Source organism: Oncorhynchus nerka, linkage group LG7 (assembly GCF_034236695.1).
Source record: "Oncorhynchus nerka isolate Pitt River linkage group LG7, Oner_Uvic_2.0, whole genome shotgun sequence".
Classification (NCBI taxonomy): domain Eukaryota; kingdom Metazoa; phylum Chordata; class Actinopteri; order Salmoniformes; family Salmonidae; genus Oncorhynchus; species Oncorhynchus nerka.
Genome location: NC_088402.1, coordinates 86,225,065 through 86,248,499, shown reverse-complemented (window position 1 = coordinate 86,248,499; position 23,435 = coordinate 86,225,065). Strand labels below are relative to the sequence as shown.

General features: G+C 51.1%; 1 protein-coding gene across 1 annotated transcript in view; it reads left to right on the top strand.

The window, feature by feature from the left end:
• LOC115122820 (1-phosphatidylinositol 4,5-bisphosphate phosphodiesterase eta-2-like) overlaps positions 1 to 18,683 on the top strand; it is a 126,629-nt gene extending 107,946 nt beyond the window's left edge. Inside the window, exons 23-25 of the mRNA XM_065021102.1 lie at positions 10,027 to 10,411; positions 14,658 to 14,866; positions 15,222 to 18,683. Of these exons, the coding sequence (XP_064877174.1) occupies positions 10,027 to 10,411; positions 14,658 to 14,866; positions 15,222 to 16,724 (2,097 nt within the window). The 3' untranslated portion in view covers positions 16,725 to 18,683. The remainder of the gene's footprint in view (positions 1 to 10,026; positions 10,412 to 14,657; positions 14,867 to 15,221) is intronic.
• Positions 18,684 to 23,435: the final 4,752 nt, after the last annotated feature.

The following is a 23,435-nucleotide window of genomic DNA, read 5'->3' as shown; positions in this document are numbered from 1 at the left end:
TACATGGTGACTCTCCCTCTCTACATGGTGACCCCCCTCTCTCTACATGGTGACTCTCCCCTCTCTACATGGTGACCCCCCCCCTCTCTACATGGTGACCCCCCTCTCTCTACATGGTGACCCTGCCCCCTCTATACATGGTGACCCCCTCTCTCTATATGGTGACCCTCCCCTCTCTGTACATGGTGACCCTCCCTCTCTCTACATGGTGACCCCCTCTCTCTACATGGTGACCCCCTCTCTCTACATGGTGACCCCCTCTCTACATGGTGACCCACCCTCTCTGTACATGGTGACCCTCCCCTCTCTGTACATGGTGACCCCCCCTCTCTGTACATGGTGACTCTCCCTCTGTACATGGTGACCCTCCCTCTCTGTACATGGTGATCCCCCTCTCTGTACATGGTGACCCTCTCCCGCTCTCTGTACATGGTGACCCCCTCACTCTGTACATGGTGACCCCCACATTGGACATGGTGACCTCCCCTCACTCTGTACATGGTGACCTCCCCTCACTCTGTACATGGTGACCTCCCTCACTCTGTACATGGTAACCCCCCACATTGGACATGGTGACCTCCCCTCACTCTGTACATGGTGACCTCCCCTCACTCTGTACATGGTGACCTCCCCTCACTCTGTACATGGTGACCCTCCCTCTCTGTACATGGTGACCCCCCACATTGTACATGGTGACCTCCTCTCTGTACATGGTGACCCCCCCACATTGGACATGGTGACCTCCCCTCTCTGTACATGGTGACCTCCCCTCTCTGTACATGGTGACCTCCCCTCTCTGTACATGGTGACTCTCCCCTCTCTGTACATGGTGACTCTCCCCTCTCTGTACATGGTGACTCTCCCCTCTCTGTACATGGTGACCCCCCCTCTCTGTACATGGTGACCTCCCCTCTCTGTACATGGTGACTCTCCCCTCTCTGTACATGGTGACTCTCCCCTCACATTGTACATGGTGACCCTCCCCCTCTATGTACATGGTGACCCTCCCCTCTGTACATGTACACATGGTGACCTCCCCTCACTCTGTACATGGTGACCTCCCCTCACTCTGTACATGGTGACCTCCCTCTGTACATGGTGACTCTGTACATGGTGACCTCCCTCACTCTGTACATGGTGACCTCCCCTCACTCTGTACATGGTGACCCTGCCCCTCTGTACATGGTGACCCTCCCTCTCTGTACATGGTGACCCCCCACATTGGACATGGTGACCTTCCCTCACTCTGTACATGGTGACCTCCCCACATTGGACATGGTGACCTCCCCTCTCTGTACATGGTGACCTCCCTCTCTGTACATGGTGACCTCCCTCTCTGTACATGGTGACCCCCTCTCTGTACATGGTGACTCTCCCTCTCTGTACATGGTGACTCTCCCCTCACATTGTACATGGTGACCCTCCCCTCTATGTACATGGTGACCCCCTCTATGTACATGGTGACCCTCCCCTCTCTGTACATGGTGACCCTCCCTCTCTGTACATGGTGACCCTCCCTCTCTGTACATGGTGACCCTCCCCTCTCTGTACATGGTGACCCTCCCCTCTCTGTACATGTTGACTCCCCCCTCTATGTACATGGTGACCCTCCCTCTCTGTACATGTTGACTCCCCCTCTATGTACATGGTGACCCTCCCCTCACTTTGTACATGGTGACCTCCCCTCACTTTGTACATGGTGACCTCCCTCTCTGTACATGGTGACCTCCCTCTCTGTACATGGTGACCTCCCCTCTCTGTACATGGTGACCCCCTCTCTGTACATGGTGACCCCCTCTCTGTACATGGTGACCCCCTCTCTGTACATGGTGACCTCCCTCTCTGTACATGGTGACCCCCTCTCTGTACATGGTGACCCTCCCCTCTCTGTACATGGTGACCCCCTCTCTGTACATGGTGACCCTCCCCTCTATGTACATGGTGACCCCCTCTATGTACATGGTGACCCTCCCCTCTCTGTACATGGTGACCCTCCCTCTCTGTACATGGTGACCCTCCCTCTCTGTACATGGTGACCCTCCTCTGTACATGGTGACCCTCCCTCTCTGTACATGGTGACCCCCCTCTATGTACATGGTGACCCCCTCTCTGTACATGGTGACCCCCCTCTATGTACATGGTGACCCCCTCTCTGTACATGGTGACCCTCCCTCTCTGTACATGGTGACCCTCCCTCTCTGTACATGGTGACCCTCCCTCTCTGTACATGGTGACCTCCCCTCTCTGTACATGGTGACCCTCCCTCTCTGTACATGGTGACCCTCCCCTCTCTGTACATGGTGACCCTCCCCTCTCTGTACATGGTGACCCTCCCCTCTCTGTACATGGTGACCCCCTTCCCTCTCTGGACATGGTGACCCCCTTCCCTCTCTGTACATGGTGACCCCCTTCCCTCTCTGTACATGGTGACCCTCTTCCCTCTCTGTACATGGTGACCCTCCCTCTCTGTACATGGTGACCCCCTTCCCTCTCTGGACATGGTGACCCCCTTCCCTCTCTGGACATGGTGACCCCTTCCCTCTCTGTACATGGTGACCCCCTTCCCTCTCTGTACATGGTGACCCCTTCCCTCTCTGGACATGGTGACCCCCTTCCTCTCTGGACATGGTGACCCCCTCCCCTCTCTGTACATGGTGACCCTCCCCTCTCTGTACATGGTGAACCCCCCTCACTCTGTACATGGTGACCCCCTCTCTGTACATGGTGACTCTCCCTCTGTACATGGTGACCCTCCTCTCTGTACATGGTGAACCTCCCCTCTCTGTACATGGTGAACCCCCTCACTCTGTACATGGTGACCCCCCACATTGGACATGGTGACCTCCCCTCACTCTGTACATGGTGACCACCCCCACATTGGACATGGTGACCTCCCCTCACTCTGTACATGGTGACCCTGCCCCCTCTGTACATGGTGACCCTCCCCTCTGTACATGGTGACCCTCCCTCTCTGTACATGGTGACCCCCCACATTGGACATGGTGACCTCCCCTCACTCTGTACATGGTGACCCCCACATTGGACATGGTGACCTCCCCTCACTCTGTACATGGTGACCCTCCCCTCACTTTGTACATGGTGTTCTCCCCTCACATTGTACATGGTGACCTCCCCTCACATTGTACATGGTGACCTCCCCTCACATTGTACATGGTGACCTCCCCTCTCTGTACATGGTGACGCCCCCCTCTCTGTACATGGTGACTCTCCCCTCACATTGTACATGGTGACTCTCCCTCACATTGTACATGGTGACCCTCCCTCTCTGTACATGGTGACGCCCCCTCTATGTACATGGTGACCCTCCCTCTCTGTACACGGTGACGCCCCCTCTATGTACATGGTGACCTCCCCTCTCTGTACATGGTGATCCCCCCTCTCTGTACATGGTGACTCTCCTCTCTGTACATGGTGATCCCCCCTCTCTGTACATGGTGACTCTCCTCACATTGTACATGGTGACCCTCCCTCTCTGTACATGGTGACGCCCTCCCTCTCTGTACATGGTGACCCCCTCTCTGTACATGGTGACCCTCCCCTCTCACTCTGTACATGGTGACCCTCCCCTCTCACTCTGTACATGGTGACCTTCCCCCTCTTACTCTGTACATGGTGACCTTCCCCTCTTACTCTGTACATGCTGAACCTCCCCCTCACGCTGTACATGGTGAACCCCGCCCCCTCTCTGTACATGGTGACCCCCTCTCTGTACATGGTGATCCCCCTCTCTGTACATGGTGCCCCCCCTCACTCTGTACATGGTGACCCTCCCCCTTTCTGTACATGGTGACCCCCTCTCACTCTGTACATGGTGATTCCCCCTCTCTGTACATGGTGACTCCCCCTCTCTGTACATGGTGCCCCCCCTCTCACTCTGTACATGGTGACCCTCCCCCTTTCTGTACATGGTGACCCTCTCCCCCTTTCTGTACATGGTGACCCCCTCTCACTCTGTACATGGTGATTCCCCCCTCTCTGTACATGGTGACCCTCCCCTCTCTGTACATGGTGACCCTCCCCTCTCTGTACATGGTGACCTCCTCTCTGTACATGGTGACCCTCCTCTCACTCTGTACATGGTGACCCTCCCTCTCACTCTGTACATGGTGACCCTCCCCTTTCTGTACATGGTGACCCTCCCCTTTCTGTACATGGTGACCCTCCCCTCTCTGTACATGGTGACCCTCCCCTCTCTGTACATGGTGACCCTCCCCTCTCTGTACATGGTGACCCTCCCTCTCACTCTGTACATGGTGAACCCTCCCCTCTCTGTACATGGTGACCCCTCCCCCTCTCTGTACATGGTGACCTCCCCTTCTCTGTACATGGTGACCCTCCCCTCTCTGTACATGGTGACCCTCACCCTCTCTGTACATGGTGACCCTCCCCCTCTGTGTACATGGTGACCCTCCCCTCTGTGTACATGGTGACCCTCCCCCTCTGTGTACATGGTGACCCCCTCTGTACATGGTGACCTCCCTTCTCTGTACATGGTGACCTCCCCATCTCTGTACATGGTGACCCTCCCCTTTCTGTACATGGTGACCCTCCCCTTTCTGTACATGGTGACCCTCCCCTTTCTGTACATGGTGACCCTCCCCCTCTCTGTACATGGTGACCCTCCCCCTTTCTGTACATGGTGACCCTCCCCCTCTCTGTACATGGTGACCCCCCTCTCTGTACATGGTGACCCCCTCTCTGTACATGGTGACCCTCCCCTCTCTGTACATGGTGACCCTCCCCTCTCTGTACATGGTGACCCTCCCCTCTCTGTACATGGTGACCCTCCCCTCTCTGTACATGGTGACCCCCTCTCTGTACATGGTGACCCTCCCCTCTCACTCTGTACATGGTGAACCTCTCCCCCTCTCTGTACATGGTGACCCCCTCCCCCTCTCTGTACATGGTGACCTCCCTTCTCTGTACATGGTGACCCTCCCCTTTCTGTACATGGTGACCCTCCCCTCTCTGTACATGGTGACCCTCCCCTCTCTGTACATGGTGACCATCCCCCTCTCTGTACATGGTGACCCTCCCCTCTCTGTACATGGTGACCCTCCCCCTCTCTGTACATGACCCTCCCCCTCTGTGACCCTCCCCCTCTCTGTACATGGTGACCCTCCCCTCTCTGTACATGGTGACCCTCCCCCTCTCTGTACATGGTGACCCTCCCCTCTCTGTACATGGTGACCCTCCCCTCTCTGTACATGGTGACCCTCCCCCTCTGTACATGGTGACCCTCCCCTCTCTGTACATGGTGACCCTCCCCTCTCTGTACATGGTGACCCTCCCCCTCTCTGTACATGGTGACCCTCCCCTCTCTGTACATGGTGACCCTCCCCTCTCTGTACATGGTGACCCTCCCCTCTCTGTACATGGTGACCCCCCTCTCTGTACATGGTGACCCTCCCCTCTCACTCTGTACATGGTGAACCTCTCCCCCTCTCTGTACATGGTGACCCACCCCCCTCTCTGTACATGGTGACCTCCCCTTCTCTGTACATGGTGACCCTCCCCTTTCTGTACATGGTGACCTCCCCTTTCTGTACATGGTGACCCTCCCCTCTCTGTACATGGTGACCCTCCCCCTTTCTGTACATGGTGACCCTCCCCTCTCTGTACATGGTGACCCCCTCTCTGTACATGGTGGCCCTCCCCTCTCTGTACATGGTGACCCTCCCCTCTCTGTACATGGTGACCCTCCCCTCTCTGTACATGGTGACCCTCCCCTCTCTGTACATGGTGACCCTCCCCTCTCTGTACATGGTGACCCTCCCCTCTCTGTACATGGTGACCCTCCCCTCTCTGTACATGGTGACCCTCCCCTCTCACTCTGTACATGGTGAACCTCCCCCTCTCTGTACATGGTGATCCCCCTCCCCCCTCTCTGTACATGGTGACCTCCCCTTCTCTGTACATGGTGACCCTCCCCTTTCTGTACATGGTGACCCTCCCCTTTCTGTACATGGTGACCCTCCCCTCTCTGTACATGGTGACCCTCCCCTCTCTGTACATGGTGACCATCCCCTCTCTGTACATGGTGACCATCCCCCTCTCTGTACATGGTGACCCTCCCCCTCTCTGTACATGGTGACCCTCCCCCTCTCTGTACATGGTGACCCTCCCCCCTCTCTGTACATGGTGACCCTCCCCCACTCTGTACATGGTGACCCTCCCCCTCTCTGTACATGGTGACCCTCCCCTCTCTGTACATGGTGACCCTCACCCTCTCTGTACATGGTGACCCCCTCTCTGTACATGGTGACCCTCCCCTCTCTGTACATGGTGACCCTCCCCCTCTCTGTACATGGTGACCCTCCCCTCTCTGTACATGGTGACCCTCCCTCTCACTCTGTACATGGTGAACCTCTCCCCTCTCTGTACATGGTGAACCTCTCCCCCTCTCTGTACATGGTGACCCCCTCCCCCTCTCTGTACATGGTGACCTCCCCTTCTCTGTACATGGTGACCCTCCCCCTTTCTGTACATGGTGACCCTCCCCTTTCTGTACATGGCGACCCTCCCCCCTCTCTGTACATGGTGACCCTCCCCTCTCTGTACATGGTGACCCTCCCCTCTCTGTACATGGTGACCCTCCCCTCTCTGTACATGGTGACCCTCCCTCTCTGTACATGGTGACCCCCCTCTCTGTACATGGTGACCCTCCCCTCTCTGTACATGGTGACCCTCCCCTCTCTGTACATGGTGACCCCCTCTCTGTACATGGTGACCCTCCCCTCTCACTCTGTACATGGTGAACCTCTCCCCTTCTCTGTACATGGTGACCTCCCCTTCTCTGTACATGGTGACCCTCCCCCTTTCTGTACATGGTGACCCTCCCCCTTTCTGTACATGGTGACCCTCTTCCTCTCTGTACATGGTGACCCTCACCCTCTCTGTACATGGTGACCCTCCCCCCCTCTGTACATGGTGACCCTCCCCCTCTCTGTACATGGTGACCCTCCCCTCTCTGTACATGGTGACCTCCCCTCTCTGTACATGGTGACCCTCCCCCTCTCTGTACATGGTGACTCTCCCCTCTCTGTACATGGTGACTCTCCCCTCTCTGTACATGGTGACTCTCCCCTCTCTGTACATGGTGACTCTCCCCTCACATTGTACATGGTGACCCTCCCCCTCTATGTACATGGTGACCTCTCCTCTATGTACATGGTGACCCTCCCCTCTCTGTACATGGTGACCCTCCCCTCTCTGTACATGGTGACCCTCCCCTCTCTGTACATGGTGACCTCCCCTCTCTGTACATGGTGACCTCCCCTCTATGTACATGGTGACCCTCCCCTCTCTGTACATGGTGACCTCCCCTCTCTGTACATGGTGACCTCCCCTCTATGTACATGGTGACCTCCCCTCTCTGTACATGGTGACCTCCCCTCTATGTACATGGTGACCCTCCCCTCTCTGTACATGGTGACCTCCCCTCTATGTACATGGTGACCTCCCCTCTCTGTACATGGTGCCTCCCCTCTATGTACATGGTGACCCTCCCCTCTATGTACATGGTGACCCTCCCCTCTCTGTACATGGTGACCTCCCCTCTATGTACATGGTGGATCTCCCCTCTCTGTACATGGTGACCTCCCCTCTCTGTACATGGTGACCTCCCCTCTCTGTACATGGTGACCCCCCCCTCTCTGTACATGGTGACCCTCCCCTCTCTGTACATGGTGACCCTCCCCTCTCTGTACATGGTGACCCTCCCCTCTCTGTACATGGTGACCCTCCCCTCTCTGTACATGGTGACCTCCCCTCTCTGTACATGGTGACCCCCCCCTCTCTGTACATGGTGACCCTCCCCTCTCTGTACATGGTGACTCTCCCCTCTCTGTACATGGTGACTCTCCCCTCACATTGTACATGGTGACCCTCCCCCTCTATGTACATGGTGACCCCCTCTATGTACATGGTGACCCTCCCCTCTCTGTACATGGTGACCCTCCCCTCTCTGTACATGGTGACCCCCTCTATGTACATGGTGACCCTCCCCTCTATGTACATGGTGACCCTCCCCTCTATGTACATGGTGACCCCCCTCTATGTACATGGTGACCCTCCCCTCTATGTACATGGTGACCCTCCCCTCTATGTACATGGTGACCCTCCCCCTCTATGTACATGGTGACCCTCCCCTCTCTGTACATGCATGGTGACCCTCCCCTCTCTGTACATGTTGACCCTCCCCTCTCTGTACATGGTGACCCTCCCTCTCTGTACATGTTGACCCCCTCTATGTACATGGTGACCCTCCCCTCACTTTGTACATGGTGACCTCCCCTCACATTGTACATGGTGACCTCCCTCTCTGTACATGGTGACCCCTCTCTGTACATGGTGACCTCCCCTCTCTGTACATGGTGACCCCCTCTCTGTACATGGTGACCCCCCCCTCTGTACATGGTGACCCCCCTCTCTGTACATGGTGACCCTCCCCTCTCTGTACATGGTGACCCTCCCCCTCACTCTGTACATGGTGACCCTCCCCCTCACTCTGTACATGGTGACCCTCCCCTCTCACTCTGTACATGGTGACCCTCCCCTCTCATGGTGACCCTCTGTACATGGTGACCTCCCCTCTCTGTACATGGTGACCCCCCTCTCTGTACATGGTGACCCTCCCTCTCTGTACATGGTGACCCTCCCCTCTCTGTACATGGTGACCCTCCCCATCTCTGTACATGGTGACCTCCCCTCTCTGTACATGGTGACCCTCCCCCTCTCTGTACATGGTGACCCTCCCCTCTCTGTACATGGTGACCCTCCCCCTTCTGTACATGGTGACCCTCCCCTTTCTGTACATGGTGACCCTCCCCCCCTTTCTGTACATGGTGACCCTCCCCTTTCTGTACATGGTGACCCTCCCCTCTCTGTACATGGTGACCCTCCCCTCTCTCTGTACATGGTGACCCTCCCTCTCACTCTGTACATGGTGACCCTCCCCTCACTCTGTACATGGTGACCCTCCCCTCTCTGTACATGGTGACCCTCCCCTCTCTGTACATGGTGACCCTCCCCCTCTCTGTACATGGTGACCCTCCCCTCTCTGTACATGGTGACCCTCCCCCTCTCTGTACATGGTGACCCTCCCCTCTCTGTACATGGTGACCCTCCCCTCTCTGTACATGGTGACCCTCCCCCTCTCTGTACATGGGTGACCCTCCCCTCTCTGTACATGGTGACCCTCCCCTCTCTGTACATGGTGACCCTCCCCTCTCTGTACATGGTGACCCTCCCCCTCTCTGTACATGGTGACCCCCCCTCTCTGTACATGGTGAACCCCCCTCTCTGTACATGGTGAACCCTCCCTCTGTACATGGTGAACCCCCCCCCTCTCTGTACATGGTGAACCCCCTCCTCTCTGTACATGGTGAACCCCCCTCTCTGTACATGGTGAACCCCCCTCTCTGTACATGGTGAACCCCCTCTCTGTACATGGTGAACCCCCTCTCTGTACATGGTGAACCCCCTCTCTGTACATGGTGACCCTCCCCTCACTCTGTACATGGTGAACCCCCCTCACTCTGTACATGGTGAACCCCCCTCTCTGTACATGGTGACCCTCCCCCTCTCTCTGTACATGGTGACCCTCCCCCCTCTCTGTACATGGTGACCCCCCTCTCTGTACATGGTGACCCCCCTCTCTGTACATGGTGACCTCCCTCTCTGTACATGGTGAACCCCCCTTTCTGTACATGGTGACCCCCCTCTCTGTACATGGTAACCCCCCTCTCTGTACATGGTGACCCTCCCCTCTCTCTGTACATGGTGACCCTCCCCCTCTCTGTACATGGTGACCCTCCCCTCTCTGTACATGGTGAACCCCCCTCTGTACATGGTGACCCCCTCTCTGTACATGGTGACCCCCTTCTCTGTACATGGTGACCCCCCTCTCTGTACATGGTGGCCCCCCTCTCTGTCACCACTGTATGTCCAGGTAAATGCTTATTGTGAACCAGTTCATGATGTTGGTTTGTCTCTTGTTCTCAGGGCAAGGTGTCCAGCGGCATCAAAGGGCTGTTTCACAGAAACCCAAAGCAGGCTTCTCTCGACAGCCATGCTGCTGCACAGCTTAGCCATAAGCACACGTTCGGCGCCCACCTGCTGCGCCGCACGGCCAGCGCGCCCACCAAGGTCCTGCCCAAGGTCAAGGAGGGTTTCCCCGAGATCGCCACCGACACCAAAGACTACCGCTCAGAAGGCACCAGCGAGGACCGGGAGTTAGAGGACAGCCACCTCATTGCTTCCTCCCAGCCCCCGCTGCTCCACCAGGGCAACTGGGACACCACGGCCGCCGTTGCCCCCGCCGCATCACGCCAAGGCACCAACAGGCACCATGGCACCAACGAGGCTTTCCACCCCGACGAGGGCAAAGGTAAGGGCTCACCTCGCTTCCTCCGATATTCCTTGAGCGAGCCCCTAAAGCAGGTCAATCGGCTGCGCTGCCACGACTCCCTGAATGAGGAACATGGAGTGTTTGCCCGCGTGGCCCTCAACAGCAGTGGCAGGATGGGGGTGTCCTCAAACTGCATGATCTGTGTTATTAGCTCTAAGGAAAGCCCAGAGGAGAGGGACTTCAAGGATGAGGAGAAATGGGGAGAGAGGACCAAGGCGTGGACAGAGAGGTCTGAGAGAGCCTTCCGCTGTCCCACGCCCTTCAGGCAGGTTCAACCCGAGCGAGCCAAATCCCAAACCACAGGCCCTGGCCGCAGCCCAGCCTGATGAGTCCCTGGCCCAGTCCAAGCCCAGAGCTGAGGCCCTGCCCCTGTTCCAGCCCCAGGCGTTCTTCTGACCTATCCCCTTTCCCAGGTCCCGAGCCAGAGCCCATCAAACTCTGGACACCTGTCCCACTGAGGCTCACCCTGATCCCACTGAGGCTTACCCTGACCCCGCCGAGAGGAACGCCTGCTCTTGCATCATGCCCCACCGGCGCTTCCCCTCCCCTCCTACCCCCGACTGCCGGAGCGGCGCCCCGCTGCCCAACTACGGCAGTGCTTGCGGCCCGCCCCCTGGCACTTACCATCAGCAGCTCCGACTGTGGCAGCATGTCGCTCGGCGACAGTTGCAGCAGCTGCGAGAGCCTGGGGAGCCTCGAGCTGGCTCCTACACTGCCTCCGCGAGGGGTTCTTGACAGCGGCAGGCTCGCCGTGGGCACCCTGCAGCGGGAGATGAACCTCCTCTTTGCTCAGAAGATGGACGAGCTGCGCAGTAAATGCCCCATGTTCTTTGCCAGGAAGGTGGAGCTGCCATTGCATTGCCCACAGTAGTACCCATTGAGGTGTTTTAGAAGCACCCACAGCAGTCCCTTACAGTTGCCATAGTGAGCACATGCTGATCCCCTAGTAATAAGCCATGTACTGTGAGCAGTACCCCCAGAAGACCCACTCTTCAGAGAGCTGATGTCTATGGGTTTATAATGTAGTCTAGAACCCAGGTACCCTCACTAATTAAAATCACCCTTTTGTCTAGACCTCCGGTTCTTCCACCAATCAAAAGTTACCTTTAATGTTCTAGACCTCCGGTTCTTCCACCAATCAAAAGTTACCTTTTAGTGTTCTAGACCTCCAGTTCTTCCACCAATCAAAAGTTACCTTTGGTGTTCTAGACCTCCGGTTCTTCCACCAATCAGAAGTTACCGTTAGTGTTCTAGACCTCTGGTTCTTCCACCAATCAAAAGTTACCTTTAGTGTTCTAGACCTCCGGTTCCCTCACCACTCAGTCACCCTTTTGTCTAGACCAACTCTGGACCTCAGTTCCACTGCCTTTTCTCTACATTGTTCCCCTCTGACCAAGGCGTGGACAGAGCTGATTTAGACCTGGGACACCGGCTGGATGTAATTATGTATCAGGGAGAACAGAAAACCAGCAGGCTCCAGACCTCGTAGAGTCTGAGTTGAAGAACGCTGATCCCCTCACCAATCAAATTTGACTTTAGCTCATTAGCACATAAATTCCCACTAACTACCCATCGTTACTAGAATTTATAAGCTCAATGGTACTAAAAGGCATAACTGTAATAATGAGTAGCAAACTAGTAATGAGTCGTAAGAAAAATATTTCATCATTTTGTGCCCAACAGATAAAAGTACAGCAAGGAAAATAAAATACAACAAATAATGAGAAATCCACTATTCTATGGAAAGTACACCACCTTGTTTGACTGAAGGCCCCATATCACTCTAGAACTCAACCCCTTGGTAACAATGAACATTAAACATCTCCTGCTCACCCAGACTTAGTATCTCCCACTCAGTGCAATACATCAAAGGAAATCACAAGTTGGATCATTTTTTGGGGGGGATTTATGGAGATGTTACAGTGAAGGATGTTCACCATACATTTAGCACAATGTATTTCTATTCTATTACTATTCTATTATAATATTTCTATACTTTTCTCTTTAAACTCAGCTTCAGCTGCTACCCTTTCACTTAACACAGAGGCTCTCTTGTGTTACGGTCTGTAATTAGTTTGTGGTAAGTTGTACTGTCTTTTCACAGCACAGTATACTTCAGTATATCTGTTGTAGACATAGTTTTTTAAATAGTTTTGAAACGTGATATTGTGAACTTGATCGTTTTGCCCTTATAATGAAGTAGTATTCTGATACTTTATCAATTTTCTCAAATGACTCTACGCACTCTTGTTTCAGCCCTCTCTCTGCACTGTTCTCTCTGCTAACCTCCTTTGTTCTGTCCCTCTCTCTGCACTGTTCCCTCTGCTAACCTCCTTTGTTCTGTCCCTCTCTCTGCACTGTTCCCTCTGCTAACCTCCTTTGTTCTGTCCCTCTCTCTGCACTGTTCCTCTGCTAACCTCCTTTGTTCTGTCCCTCTCTCTGCACTGTTCCCTCTGCTAACCTCCTTTGTTCTGTCCCTCTCTCTGCACTGTTCCCTCTGCTAACCTCCTTTGTTCTGTCCCTCTCTCTGCACTGTTCCCTCTGCTAACCTCCTTTGTTCTGTCCCTCTCTCTGCACTGTTCTCTCTGCTAACCTCCTTTGTTCTGTCCCTCTCTCTGCACTGTTCCTCTGCTAACCTCCTTTGTTCTGTCCCTCTCTCTGCACTGTTCCCTCTGCTAACCTCCTTTGTTCTGTCCCTCTCTGCACTGTTCCCTCTGCTAACCTCCTTTGTTCTGTCCCTCTCTCTGCACTGTTCCCTCTGCTAACCTCCTTTGTTCTGTCCCTCTCTCTGCACTGTTCCCTCTGCTAACCTCCTTTGTTCTGTCCCTCTCTCTGCACTGTTCCCTCTGCTAACCTCCTTTGTTCTGTCCCTCTCTCTGCACTGTTCCCTCTGCTAACCTCCTTTGTTCTGTCCCTCTCTGCACTGTTCCCTCTGCTAACCTCCTTTGTTCTGTCCCTCTCTCTGCACTGTTCCCTCTGCTAACCTCCTTTGTTCTGTCCCTCTCTCTGCACTGTTCCCTCTGCTAACCTCCTTTGTTCTGTCCCTCTCTCTGCACTGTTCCCTCTGCTAACCTCCTTTGTTCTGTCCCTCTCTCTGCACTGTTCCCTCTGCTAACCTCCTTTGTTCTGTCCCTCTCTCTGCACTGTTCCCTCTGCTAACCTCCTTTGTTCTGTCCCTCTCTCTGCACGCTCTCTCTGTTCCTAGTGCAGAATTGAGGGGATGACAATAGCCAGGTAAGGAGAACCCTTGAATGTCTGCACCCTCACCCACTGTTTTCTGCTCATTCCCTGTGACTGTCTTCATAACCCTCCTTCACCCAGTCTCTGTAAGCACCGTGTACGCAGACTGGATCAGGTACTACAGTACCTGAACTCCTCTAATAATAAACACTTGTTTTTTGATTTCCGTTGCAAAACGTGTTTGCTACGTTACGCACTAATTAATATGACCCAAGTAGTCAGAGTCACAGATGGGGGTTTAACAACACACTTTGTCGTCAACACACTTTGCACTGTGTCAGGACAAGCATGTCGAGGTTGAGCTATGGACACAGATCTCACCAGAATGATTTGGGAGTGTTTGACTGTGTTTTGGGGCACATGGAGTCTCACTTGTGTGAATCATCATTTCCACTCATAACTACACTGCTGGTAATTCCCATTCCATTGTTGCCGTACTGTTATGTTTTCAGCTCAGAACCTGATCATCAGTGTACGAACGCAATTCATCAGAATGAATATGGGTCATTTAGGCATCTATCCATCAAGGTCCCAATTTAGTGCTCTATTCTAGTCTTTATAGTTTAAACGTTACCGATTCCCTGGTTTGTAGAAATGTAAAGGTGATTTCAGATTGAGATGACATAAGCAGCGTTTTAACGTGAATACGGTCTCCGCTAAAGCGGGAACATTGCCTTTAAAAAAATAAAATGTCAATCATGCTGTAAAGCTTGAACTTCCGGGATACTGATTGAACCCATAACCATATGTTGAATTGCAGTTATGTTTCGTGTGAAACATTATATTTGTGTATATGCTGTGTGCATCATAAGATCCACATGATGATACTATACGTACCTGTCCCTGCCCAACCTGGCCAGGAAGAGCCTCACCTGTCTGAGCAACGGAACCTCCCCGGCTGACATTGCAGTAACCATTTTGACTGTTGATAATGAATGTAGTCCTGTGCTTACAGATTTGGTGCTCCTCTTCTCCCCCCACCCAGACCCTTCCACAGTGCAGAGACCAGCTCCCCCTATTCGACTGCCTGCACCAATCGCTGATGAACTGGGGGACCGCCATCTCACTCACTCCTCTTCCACTCCAGCAGAGCACTCATCCACACGTCACTCCCCACCTCCACCGCTCCCTATATCCACAGAAATCACCATCTTCACCTCATCCCCGGCTTCTAAGAGTGAGGCGGACAGTCCCGTCAACGGTAGGGGGGAGGAGAGTCCTGTAAACGGTAGGGGGGAGGAGGGTCCTGTAAACGGTAGGGGGGAGAAGGGTCCTGTAAACGGTAGGGGGAGGAGGGTCCTGTAAACGGTAGGGGGAGGAGGGTCCTGTAAACGGTAGGGGAGGAGGGTCCCGTAAACGGTAGGGGGAGGAGGGTCCCGTCAACGGGGGGAGGAGGGGTCCCGTCCAGGGGGGAGGAGGGTCCCGTTAACGGTAGGGGGAGGAGGGTCCCGTTAACGGTAGGGGAGCAGGGTCCCGTTAACGGTAGGGGGAGGAGGGTCCCGTTAACGGTAGGGGGGAGGAGGGTCCCGTTAACGGTAGGGGGGAGGAGGGTCCCGTCAACGGTAGGGGGGAGGAGGGTCCCGTCAACGGTAGAGGGGACTACAAGAGACCACCTGCCCTTCACAGGACTACCTCGGCCCCTGTGACACATGACCCCAAAGACCTGAAACCCTCACAGTACAGCGGAGACCCCCGGGTCGATGATGGCACCTCGTCACCAATGGGGCACTCTGCATGCCGAGTGGAAGCACCGTATACTCAGTCAGGCCACACAAAGGATGATGCTGAACTCAAGACTGAGCTAAGTGCAAAGTCCCCTGTTCCTCTCGCCGACCCCTCTGTAGACGCCAGCCCTCTGAAAGTCCAGGCCCTGAGAGCTCTGTTTGGCAGCAGCCCATTGAACACGCCTGTCAGAAGGACCAAAATGGAGGGCCACATGCAGGCGGTGGCTGGGGGGCAGCAGCAGTCATCAGCCACGCCAGAGATGTGCACCGACGCCACCCTGAACGACCGGCTGTGGAGCAAGCTGGAGCCCAAGCCAGGCAGCCACAGAGACAGCGTGTCCTCATCCTCCAGCATATCATCCAACGACACCGTCATTGACCTGTCTCTGCCCAATCTGGCCAGGAAGAGCCTCACCTGTCAGAGCAACGGAACCTCCCCGGGCGACATCTTTCCGGACCCACCCTCCTGGGTCAACCGGCCACGCTCTGCCATAGCCTCCTTCGAGGCGCTGCAGGTCAGCAAGAGCAAGTCCAACCCCAACCTCCTGCAGGGCCACCTGGGGGAACCAGAAGACGAACTGCAACCCAGGCCCCTCTGCTCCCCCAGGGAGCCTCCAGTGGAGTCACCCAGCAGAATAACCCAGAGGAGGCACACCTGGAGCCGCCTCTACATGGAAGGGCTGATGCATTCCTCCCCTCCAGCCAAGAAGCCCTCTGCTGCCGCAACCAGCCCCCGGGATACCGTGGCCTCTATGTCTAAGAGCCTGGGGGACTTGACCTCGGATGACATTGCTTGCAACTTTGACAGCAAGTACCGCAGCATCACCCGCAGCTTCATCATTAGGCCTTCCCGGAACGACCTGCAGCAGGGTTACCCTAACCATAATCCCCAGAGGCCCCGGCTGCCCAGCGACCTAACTGAGCAGCTGAGGAGGCTGACGGACGTGGAGCCCCTGACAGCTCGCGACTTTGCCCCCCAGGTGCGCCAGGGGCCCCTGGAGGAGCCCCCGCTACGGAGGACGTCGTCCCGGAGCCAGAGCAGGGTGCGCTACATCGCCAACAGGGCCAAGCAGGCCCAAGAGAGGCAGAGGCTGCAGTGTCTCAACCAGTCCCACCCTGCTAATGGCGCTGCTAACGCTAGCATTAGCGGTGGCGGTAGCCCCATGGAGGAGCGGGGGAACCCGGAGGGGGCGTGCTGCGTAGCCCGGAGCCCCTGCGCTAGCCTGGATCTGCTGAGCCAGCTCAGCACCCCAGGGCCCCCCAACAGACAGTCCCAGACCTCCCTGAACTCTGACAACAACGAGGTATTTTTCATGCTCAAGCTCTGAGAATCAGACTCCTTTTGGAACTGAGCGTGAGAGAGACATAGAAGCATAACTCATTTAAAATTCCATCCAGCTTTCCAGGAAGGTAAATTGTAATTTTTAAAGGAATGACATTCTGTATATCTTGATAGGATGCGTTTTTAAATGTATTTAATCAAGGAGAATCATGCTACTTCCAGACAGTCACAAGCACAGTTTTACTCTGATAAATGTGTTCATAAACTCACATTAACTATGAACACCTATACACAGCAAATGCCTAGCAGGTCACAAAAGATGGACTAGTCATTTTTACCACAATGGTCACAACAAACACCAAATAATTGCTCAGAAATAATAGAAACAGCAATGAGTTGTATAATGAAAGCATCCTTTACCAATGCACTCATTTGTTTGCACCAAATGAGGAACGGTGGAATGTGATTGGATAAGCAATGCCTGCCTGACTGTCTAGGTTCACAGTGACTTCCATGTTTGTATATGCCTGACTGTCTAGGTTCACAGTGAAGGCCCATGTTTGTATATGCCTGACTGTCTAGGTTCACAGTGAAGGCCCATGTTTGTATATGCCTGACTGTCTAGGTTCACAGTGAAGGCCCATGTTTGTATATGCCTGACTGTCTAGGTTCACAGTGAAGGCCCATGTTTGTATATGCCTGACTGTCTAGGTTCACAGTGAAGGCCCATGTTTGTATATGCCTGACTGTCTAGGTTCACAGTGAAGGCCCATGTTTGTATATGCCTGACTGTCTAGGTTCAAAGACTTTTATGTTTCGAGTATTCATTGTGAGTTGAGCTGATCCTAAAGTAGCAATAGATGACCATTAGTGGAGTTTTACTATTCTCAAACCCTTTTTAAACTTCAAATTTTAACGATATGTATATACTGTACTTTTAAAATGTGTAGAGATGTTTTTTTTTAATTTTATATTTATTGAGCCAGTAGTTCTGAAAGTAGCGCTCATGAGACAAAACTGGTCCTCGAAAATTGCGTACTACGACACGTGCAGGTATGTGCATCACAACTTAGCTTTCTCTTTTGCTCTGCTTTGTGTGTATCTTGCTAGCTGTCACTCAAACGGCGAGGGGCTGAAGCTCATTGGCTTGAACTTGAATTGCTAGGGGGCTGACCCATGTGGGGGAAAATTTAGGGAAAATGGCACCTCTCACCTTCCAGCTTTCAAACTAGAGATTCCGTGGCTAATTTGAGGTTAGACAATAATTATTCTCATAGATTCTGCATGTATGATTTACATGTTGACACATCCAGCCCAAAGCGGGAGGTTTATAAAATATTTACTAGTCGCCAAAGTTCTTGAGCATGTCTTTGAATTGAATAATAATCTGCGTTAACTCATTATATATCACCAGTAGCCCAGCCATGTGCTAGAAATATTTGTAAACAACTTAAACAAGTGTAATATATTGCAGATTATGGATTTAAAAAAGATTGTTGTTTAGTCAATGTGGAGTCTTTACTGAAAAGGATAAGAGTAAATGGCAACAATAATTATTATTTTTCCTAAAAAGTCTTAAATCCAACTTTTTAAATTTTGTGAGTACAGTGAAGTGTGATTTGAGTGAGCTGCCAGTGATTTGGAAAGCTGTACCATACAAGTTATTCTACTTCAAGACTCCTGCTACCTGTTTTTTTTATTTGACTGCATGTTTTTTAAACACTGTTATGTACGTCTCTCTTATATTATTATACAAAAAAACAAGTTTTTTATATGGGGAACTGATATGTCGACGACTTCTTGTCTTGCTCAGTGTTCAGGCTGTTGAATGATGATTGGTTCCACTGTCTTTGTAGATACTCAACCAGATTGACCCCGTTTCCATGCATGTTTAGTTGTTCTGTACAGTTTGCACTGCCACGCCAGTTCTCCACAAAACTTTAGGAACAATATTGATGTAAAAACCAGATGTAATTATGAACTGAATAAATCTCTCTTGTATATTTAACAAGCTTATTTTGTTAATTCAACGTCGCACTCTTGTCTCAGTGTTTGGGCCGGAGATTTATATTCCAACAAAATGGGAAGCCTGTTGAACTTATCCCTACAGAAGTTGTTGTGACATGTAGAGTGTTGGGCCAAATCAAATCAAAATGTGTTTGTCACATGTGCCGAATATAGCAGGTGTAGACCTTACAGTGAATTGCTTACTTACAATACAAAAGCCAGAGAAAATGCAAAGCACCAAATTCAAATAAATTACTAAAAATCAAACTTTCATGAAATCACACATGTAAGATACCAAATTAAAGATACACGTGTTGTGAATCCAGCCGACATGTCAGATTTCAAAAAGGCTTTTCGGCGAAAGCAAACAATGCTATTATCTGAGGGTAGCACCTCCGTAAACAAAGAGAGAAAAGCGTATTTCAACCCTGCAGTTGTGACACAAAACGCAGAAATAAAAATATAAATCATGCCTTACCTTTGACGAGCTTCTTCTGTTGGCACTCCAACATGTCCCATAAACATCACAAATGGTCCTTTTGTTCGATTAATTCCTTCGATATATATCCAAAATGTCCATTTATTTGGTGCGTTTGATCCAGAAAAATACCGGTTCCAACTTGCACAACGTGACTACAAAATATCTCAAAAGTTACCTGTAAACTTTGCCAAAACATTTCAAACAACTTTTGTAATACAACTTTAGCTATTTTTTTAAGTAAATAATCGATAAAATTGAAGACTGGATGATCTGTGTTCAATACAGGGAGAAAACAAACTGACGCTACCTTTCTGGTCACGCGCCTCTAACAAACAGTACACTTCAAGTGACCCTCGTTTTGAACAGGGCTCCTTCATTACACAAAGGAAAAACCTCAACCAATTTCTGAAGACTAGTGACATCCAGTGGAAGCGGTAGGAACTGCAGGAAGGTCCCTCAGAAATCTAAAATGGTCCTAAAATGGTTTTCTGAATGGTTTTTCCTCAGGGTTTCGCCTGCTAAATAAGTTCTGTTATACTCACAGACATGAGGTAAACAGTCTTAGAAACTTCAGAGTGTTTTCTATTCACATCTACTAATAATATGCATATCTTATCTTCTGGGGATGAGTAGCAGGCAGTTTAATTTGGGCATGCATTTCATCCGGACGTGAAAATACTGCCCCCTGTCACCAAGAAGTTTTAACCAACAATGCTTTAAGAATTAAAGTAACAAATGATTAAAGAGCAGCAGTAAATAACAATAGCGGGGCTATGTACAGGGGGTACCGGCACAGTCGATGTGTGTTGTTGATGGATCGAATCCCTGAGCTGACAATGTAAAAATCTGTCGTTCTGCCCCTGAGCAAGGCAGTTTAACCCACTGTTCCCCGGGCTCTGAAGACGTGGATGCCGATTATGGAACCCCCCCCCCCCCCCCGGGTTAAATGCGGAAGATGCATTTCAGTTGAATACATTGTTGGACAACTGACTAGGTATCCCCCTTTCCCCATGTAAAAGTGCTCGGGGAAGACTGACAGCCTGCATGGACTGTGTTGACCAACCATCACCTATCCCAACCTCATTATGAACTGCCTGCCTGGACTGTGTTGACCAACCATCACCTCTCCCAACCTCATTATGAACTGCCTGCCTGGACTGTGTTGACCAACCATCACCTCTCCCAACCTCATTATGAACTGCCTGCCTGGACTGTGTTGACCAACCATCACCTCTCCCAACCTCATTATGAACTGCCTGCCTGGACTGTGTTGACCAACCATCACCTCTCCCAACCTCATTATGAACTGCCTGCCTGAACTGTGTTGACCAACCATCACCTCTCCCAACCTCATTATGAACTGCCTGGCTGGACTGTGTTGACCAACCATCACCTATCCCAACCTCATTATGAACTGCCTGCCTGGACTGTGTTGACCAACCATCACCTCTCCCAACCTCATTATGAACTGCCTGGCTGGACTGTGTTGACCAACCATCACCTCTCCCAACCTCATTGGCGTAGTTCATCACACTCCCTGATGGGGAGAAATGTTCCAGAACAATGACTCGGTCCACAATACATGCCCAATATATTATAAAAAATAAACGTCATCCTTTCTATTACATTTGCGACCCCAAGATTTTGGAAGATAAAATGTGGTCGTCACACTTTAACTGAACTACAACTTTTTAAGGCTTAAAGCTCATAAACCTCTGAAGGCCTTCAAAAGACTTCAAATGTAATCCAGGAACTAATGCCTTGCTTGCTAAAGGGTGAGAAACGGGCCATGCTACATATGGCACCAGAAGCATAGTGTTTAGACGGTTAAAGCCTTGCTTATACTTTCGCTCTACTGACCTGTCACTCAACGGACAACAGTCGACCATCAACATTTTGTTTGTTGTCTGGCATTGCCAAGGCAACGGACTCCTCTGGTGGAACTGTCGGCTATAGCCAGGCCGCTTATTTTGTACTGGGAAAGGCTTCACAAAAGACTGCTTCATTAGGATTCCAAGGGCACTTCGACTCCCCTCTTCAAACCGTATTTATCAAGTCGGTTGGTCATGGTTCAATCTGGAGCCCTTTTGAGTCACTACTGAACTGAGGGAATGATGGTGTCACCGGGGCTTGAATGCCTCACACCAAACTCCAACCCCCCCCATAACTCCGAGCTCACAACTTTTGGATTTCTCTGGAAGAAATTGAGATGTATGGAATTAAGTAAATAAAGTTTGTAAGACTGAACTCCTCTATGACTTCACCTTCTGTTGCCAGAGTCCCAGGCGTTCTTCCAAAGTATACAACATGTAAAAGATGAGTTAATTGCCCTGTGTTAATCTCTTTAGTTAATTTGAACGGGCTGCTTGGGTACCTAATAAGTACTTCTCTGATTATTGAATAGTGGAGTAATTCAAGTCTCTTGGATGTTGTCAAGGGGATTAACATGACCTAACCAAACAAGCTAACTCTGCCCAATACCAAAATAAACAGGTTGAACCTTCATTCAGCTCTTTACCAATGAACTTCTAGGACAGAAAAAACAACTTGTTACCGCATCAAGATGTTTTAAATCTGTTATTCTGCACTAACTGACCACTTCCTCAAAATAATTATTCTACAAACAGATATCTCTCCCTCTCTAGCACTGTTCTTCTGCAAATAACTCCTTTTAGGTTTAGCTTCAAGAATAGGACACTTGTTTTCAGTGACCACATATCTTCCCTCTGGTTCCAACCTCCTGATGATTCCCAAAGGATTCGGAAATCTGCCCCTCATTGCGCCACTCTTCCCCCCCCTGATTTCTGGGAACAGTATCTGTTCCATTGGCTGCCAACAATGCAGGATGAGAGGGACTCTTGTGTAACCTGACAAAAACAAGCCTTGCCATCCTGATATGCATCATTCTAAGCTGCTAGTGTGCACCAATCCAAGACTCATAGCCTGTAGTTCCAAATAAGAGAACCAGTCACAGTGGCCTGCTGCTTGGTTGAGTTGATGTGATCACTTTGTACAGACGGGGTTGAGTCTACAGATAATAGACGTACAGTTATTACTGGATTTGTTATACATGGACTTAAATAGGGAGATGTTGGGGGGGTCTCTTATGTAACCTGACAACATGCCTATTCATATGGATTGTTACACATTGACTTACATATGGAGATGTTGGGGGGGTCTCTCTTATGTAACCTGACAACATGCCTATTCATATGGATTGTTACACATTGACTTACATATGGAGATGTTGGGGGGGTCTCTCCTGGTCATCTTGATGTGTAGCACTCTATAAAGCTGCTAAGCTAGCATTTGTACCAAGGGAAGTGAACAAGTGCACACTTTGGAAGAAAGAAGAGATTTATTGGGATGCAACTCGCTGTCGTCCTTCCATATCCAACCCCTTTATAAATGTGGGTTGTGTGATATCTGCTCCCCCCTCCTTAAACTGCTCCCAACCGGCCCTCTTCATTCACTACTTCGTTTCCATCCTTCCACTTCTCTACCACGTAGGACGGAACATCTAAGGTAAAGGAATCCTTGTTTGACTTTTTTCTAGTTTATTGAGACAGTACTATTTACTTTTACAGTGAATTTTGAATGACAGCATCTTATTGCTGTTGTACTTCCTAAAAAAACATTTAGAAGCTTTCTCTTCCATGTGTCATCTATTAATAATTAGAAACTTGGTGGTTCGAGCACTGAATGCTGATTGGCTGACAGCCGTGGTATATCCGACCGTATACCATGGGGATGACAAAACATTATTATTAGTATGTTTTACGGCTCTAGTGCCCTTAGCTCTCAGCCCTTAGCTGTGGTATATTGGCCATGTACTACACCTCCTCGTGCCTTATTGTTGAGGTTTATGTGCCGTGAGATGAGGCATGGTCTATTACATTTCCTTTGCAGTATGACCCCCAAACTAGAACTTATTGTGAAATTCTGATGTAGGACATCCAATGTTTTTATTAGAAATAAAGTTGAATTTGAACCTTGTGACGAACCAGATAGACCAAACCATGTGTTGTAACTACAACCCAATCTCTAGGTGTGGTCTGTCAGTGAGTCCCAACCCACAAAAAAAAGCATTGTCCTTGGTTAGCAAAAAAGTATTTGTTAAAGTCCTAAATGAAATCAGATTGCTATAACCTGAGCCAATATTACCTTCAATCTTATAAAATAAATATATATACATATCAGTCAAAAGTCTGGACACCTACTCATTCAAGGGTTTTTATTTTGTATTTTTTACTATATTCTACATTGTAG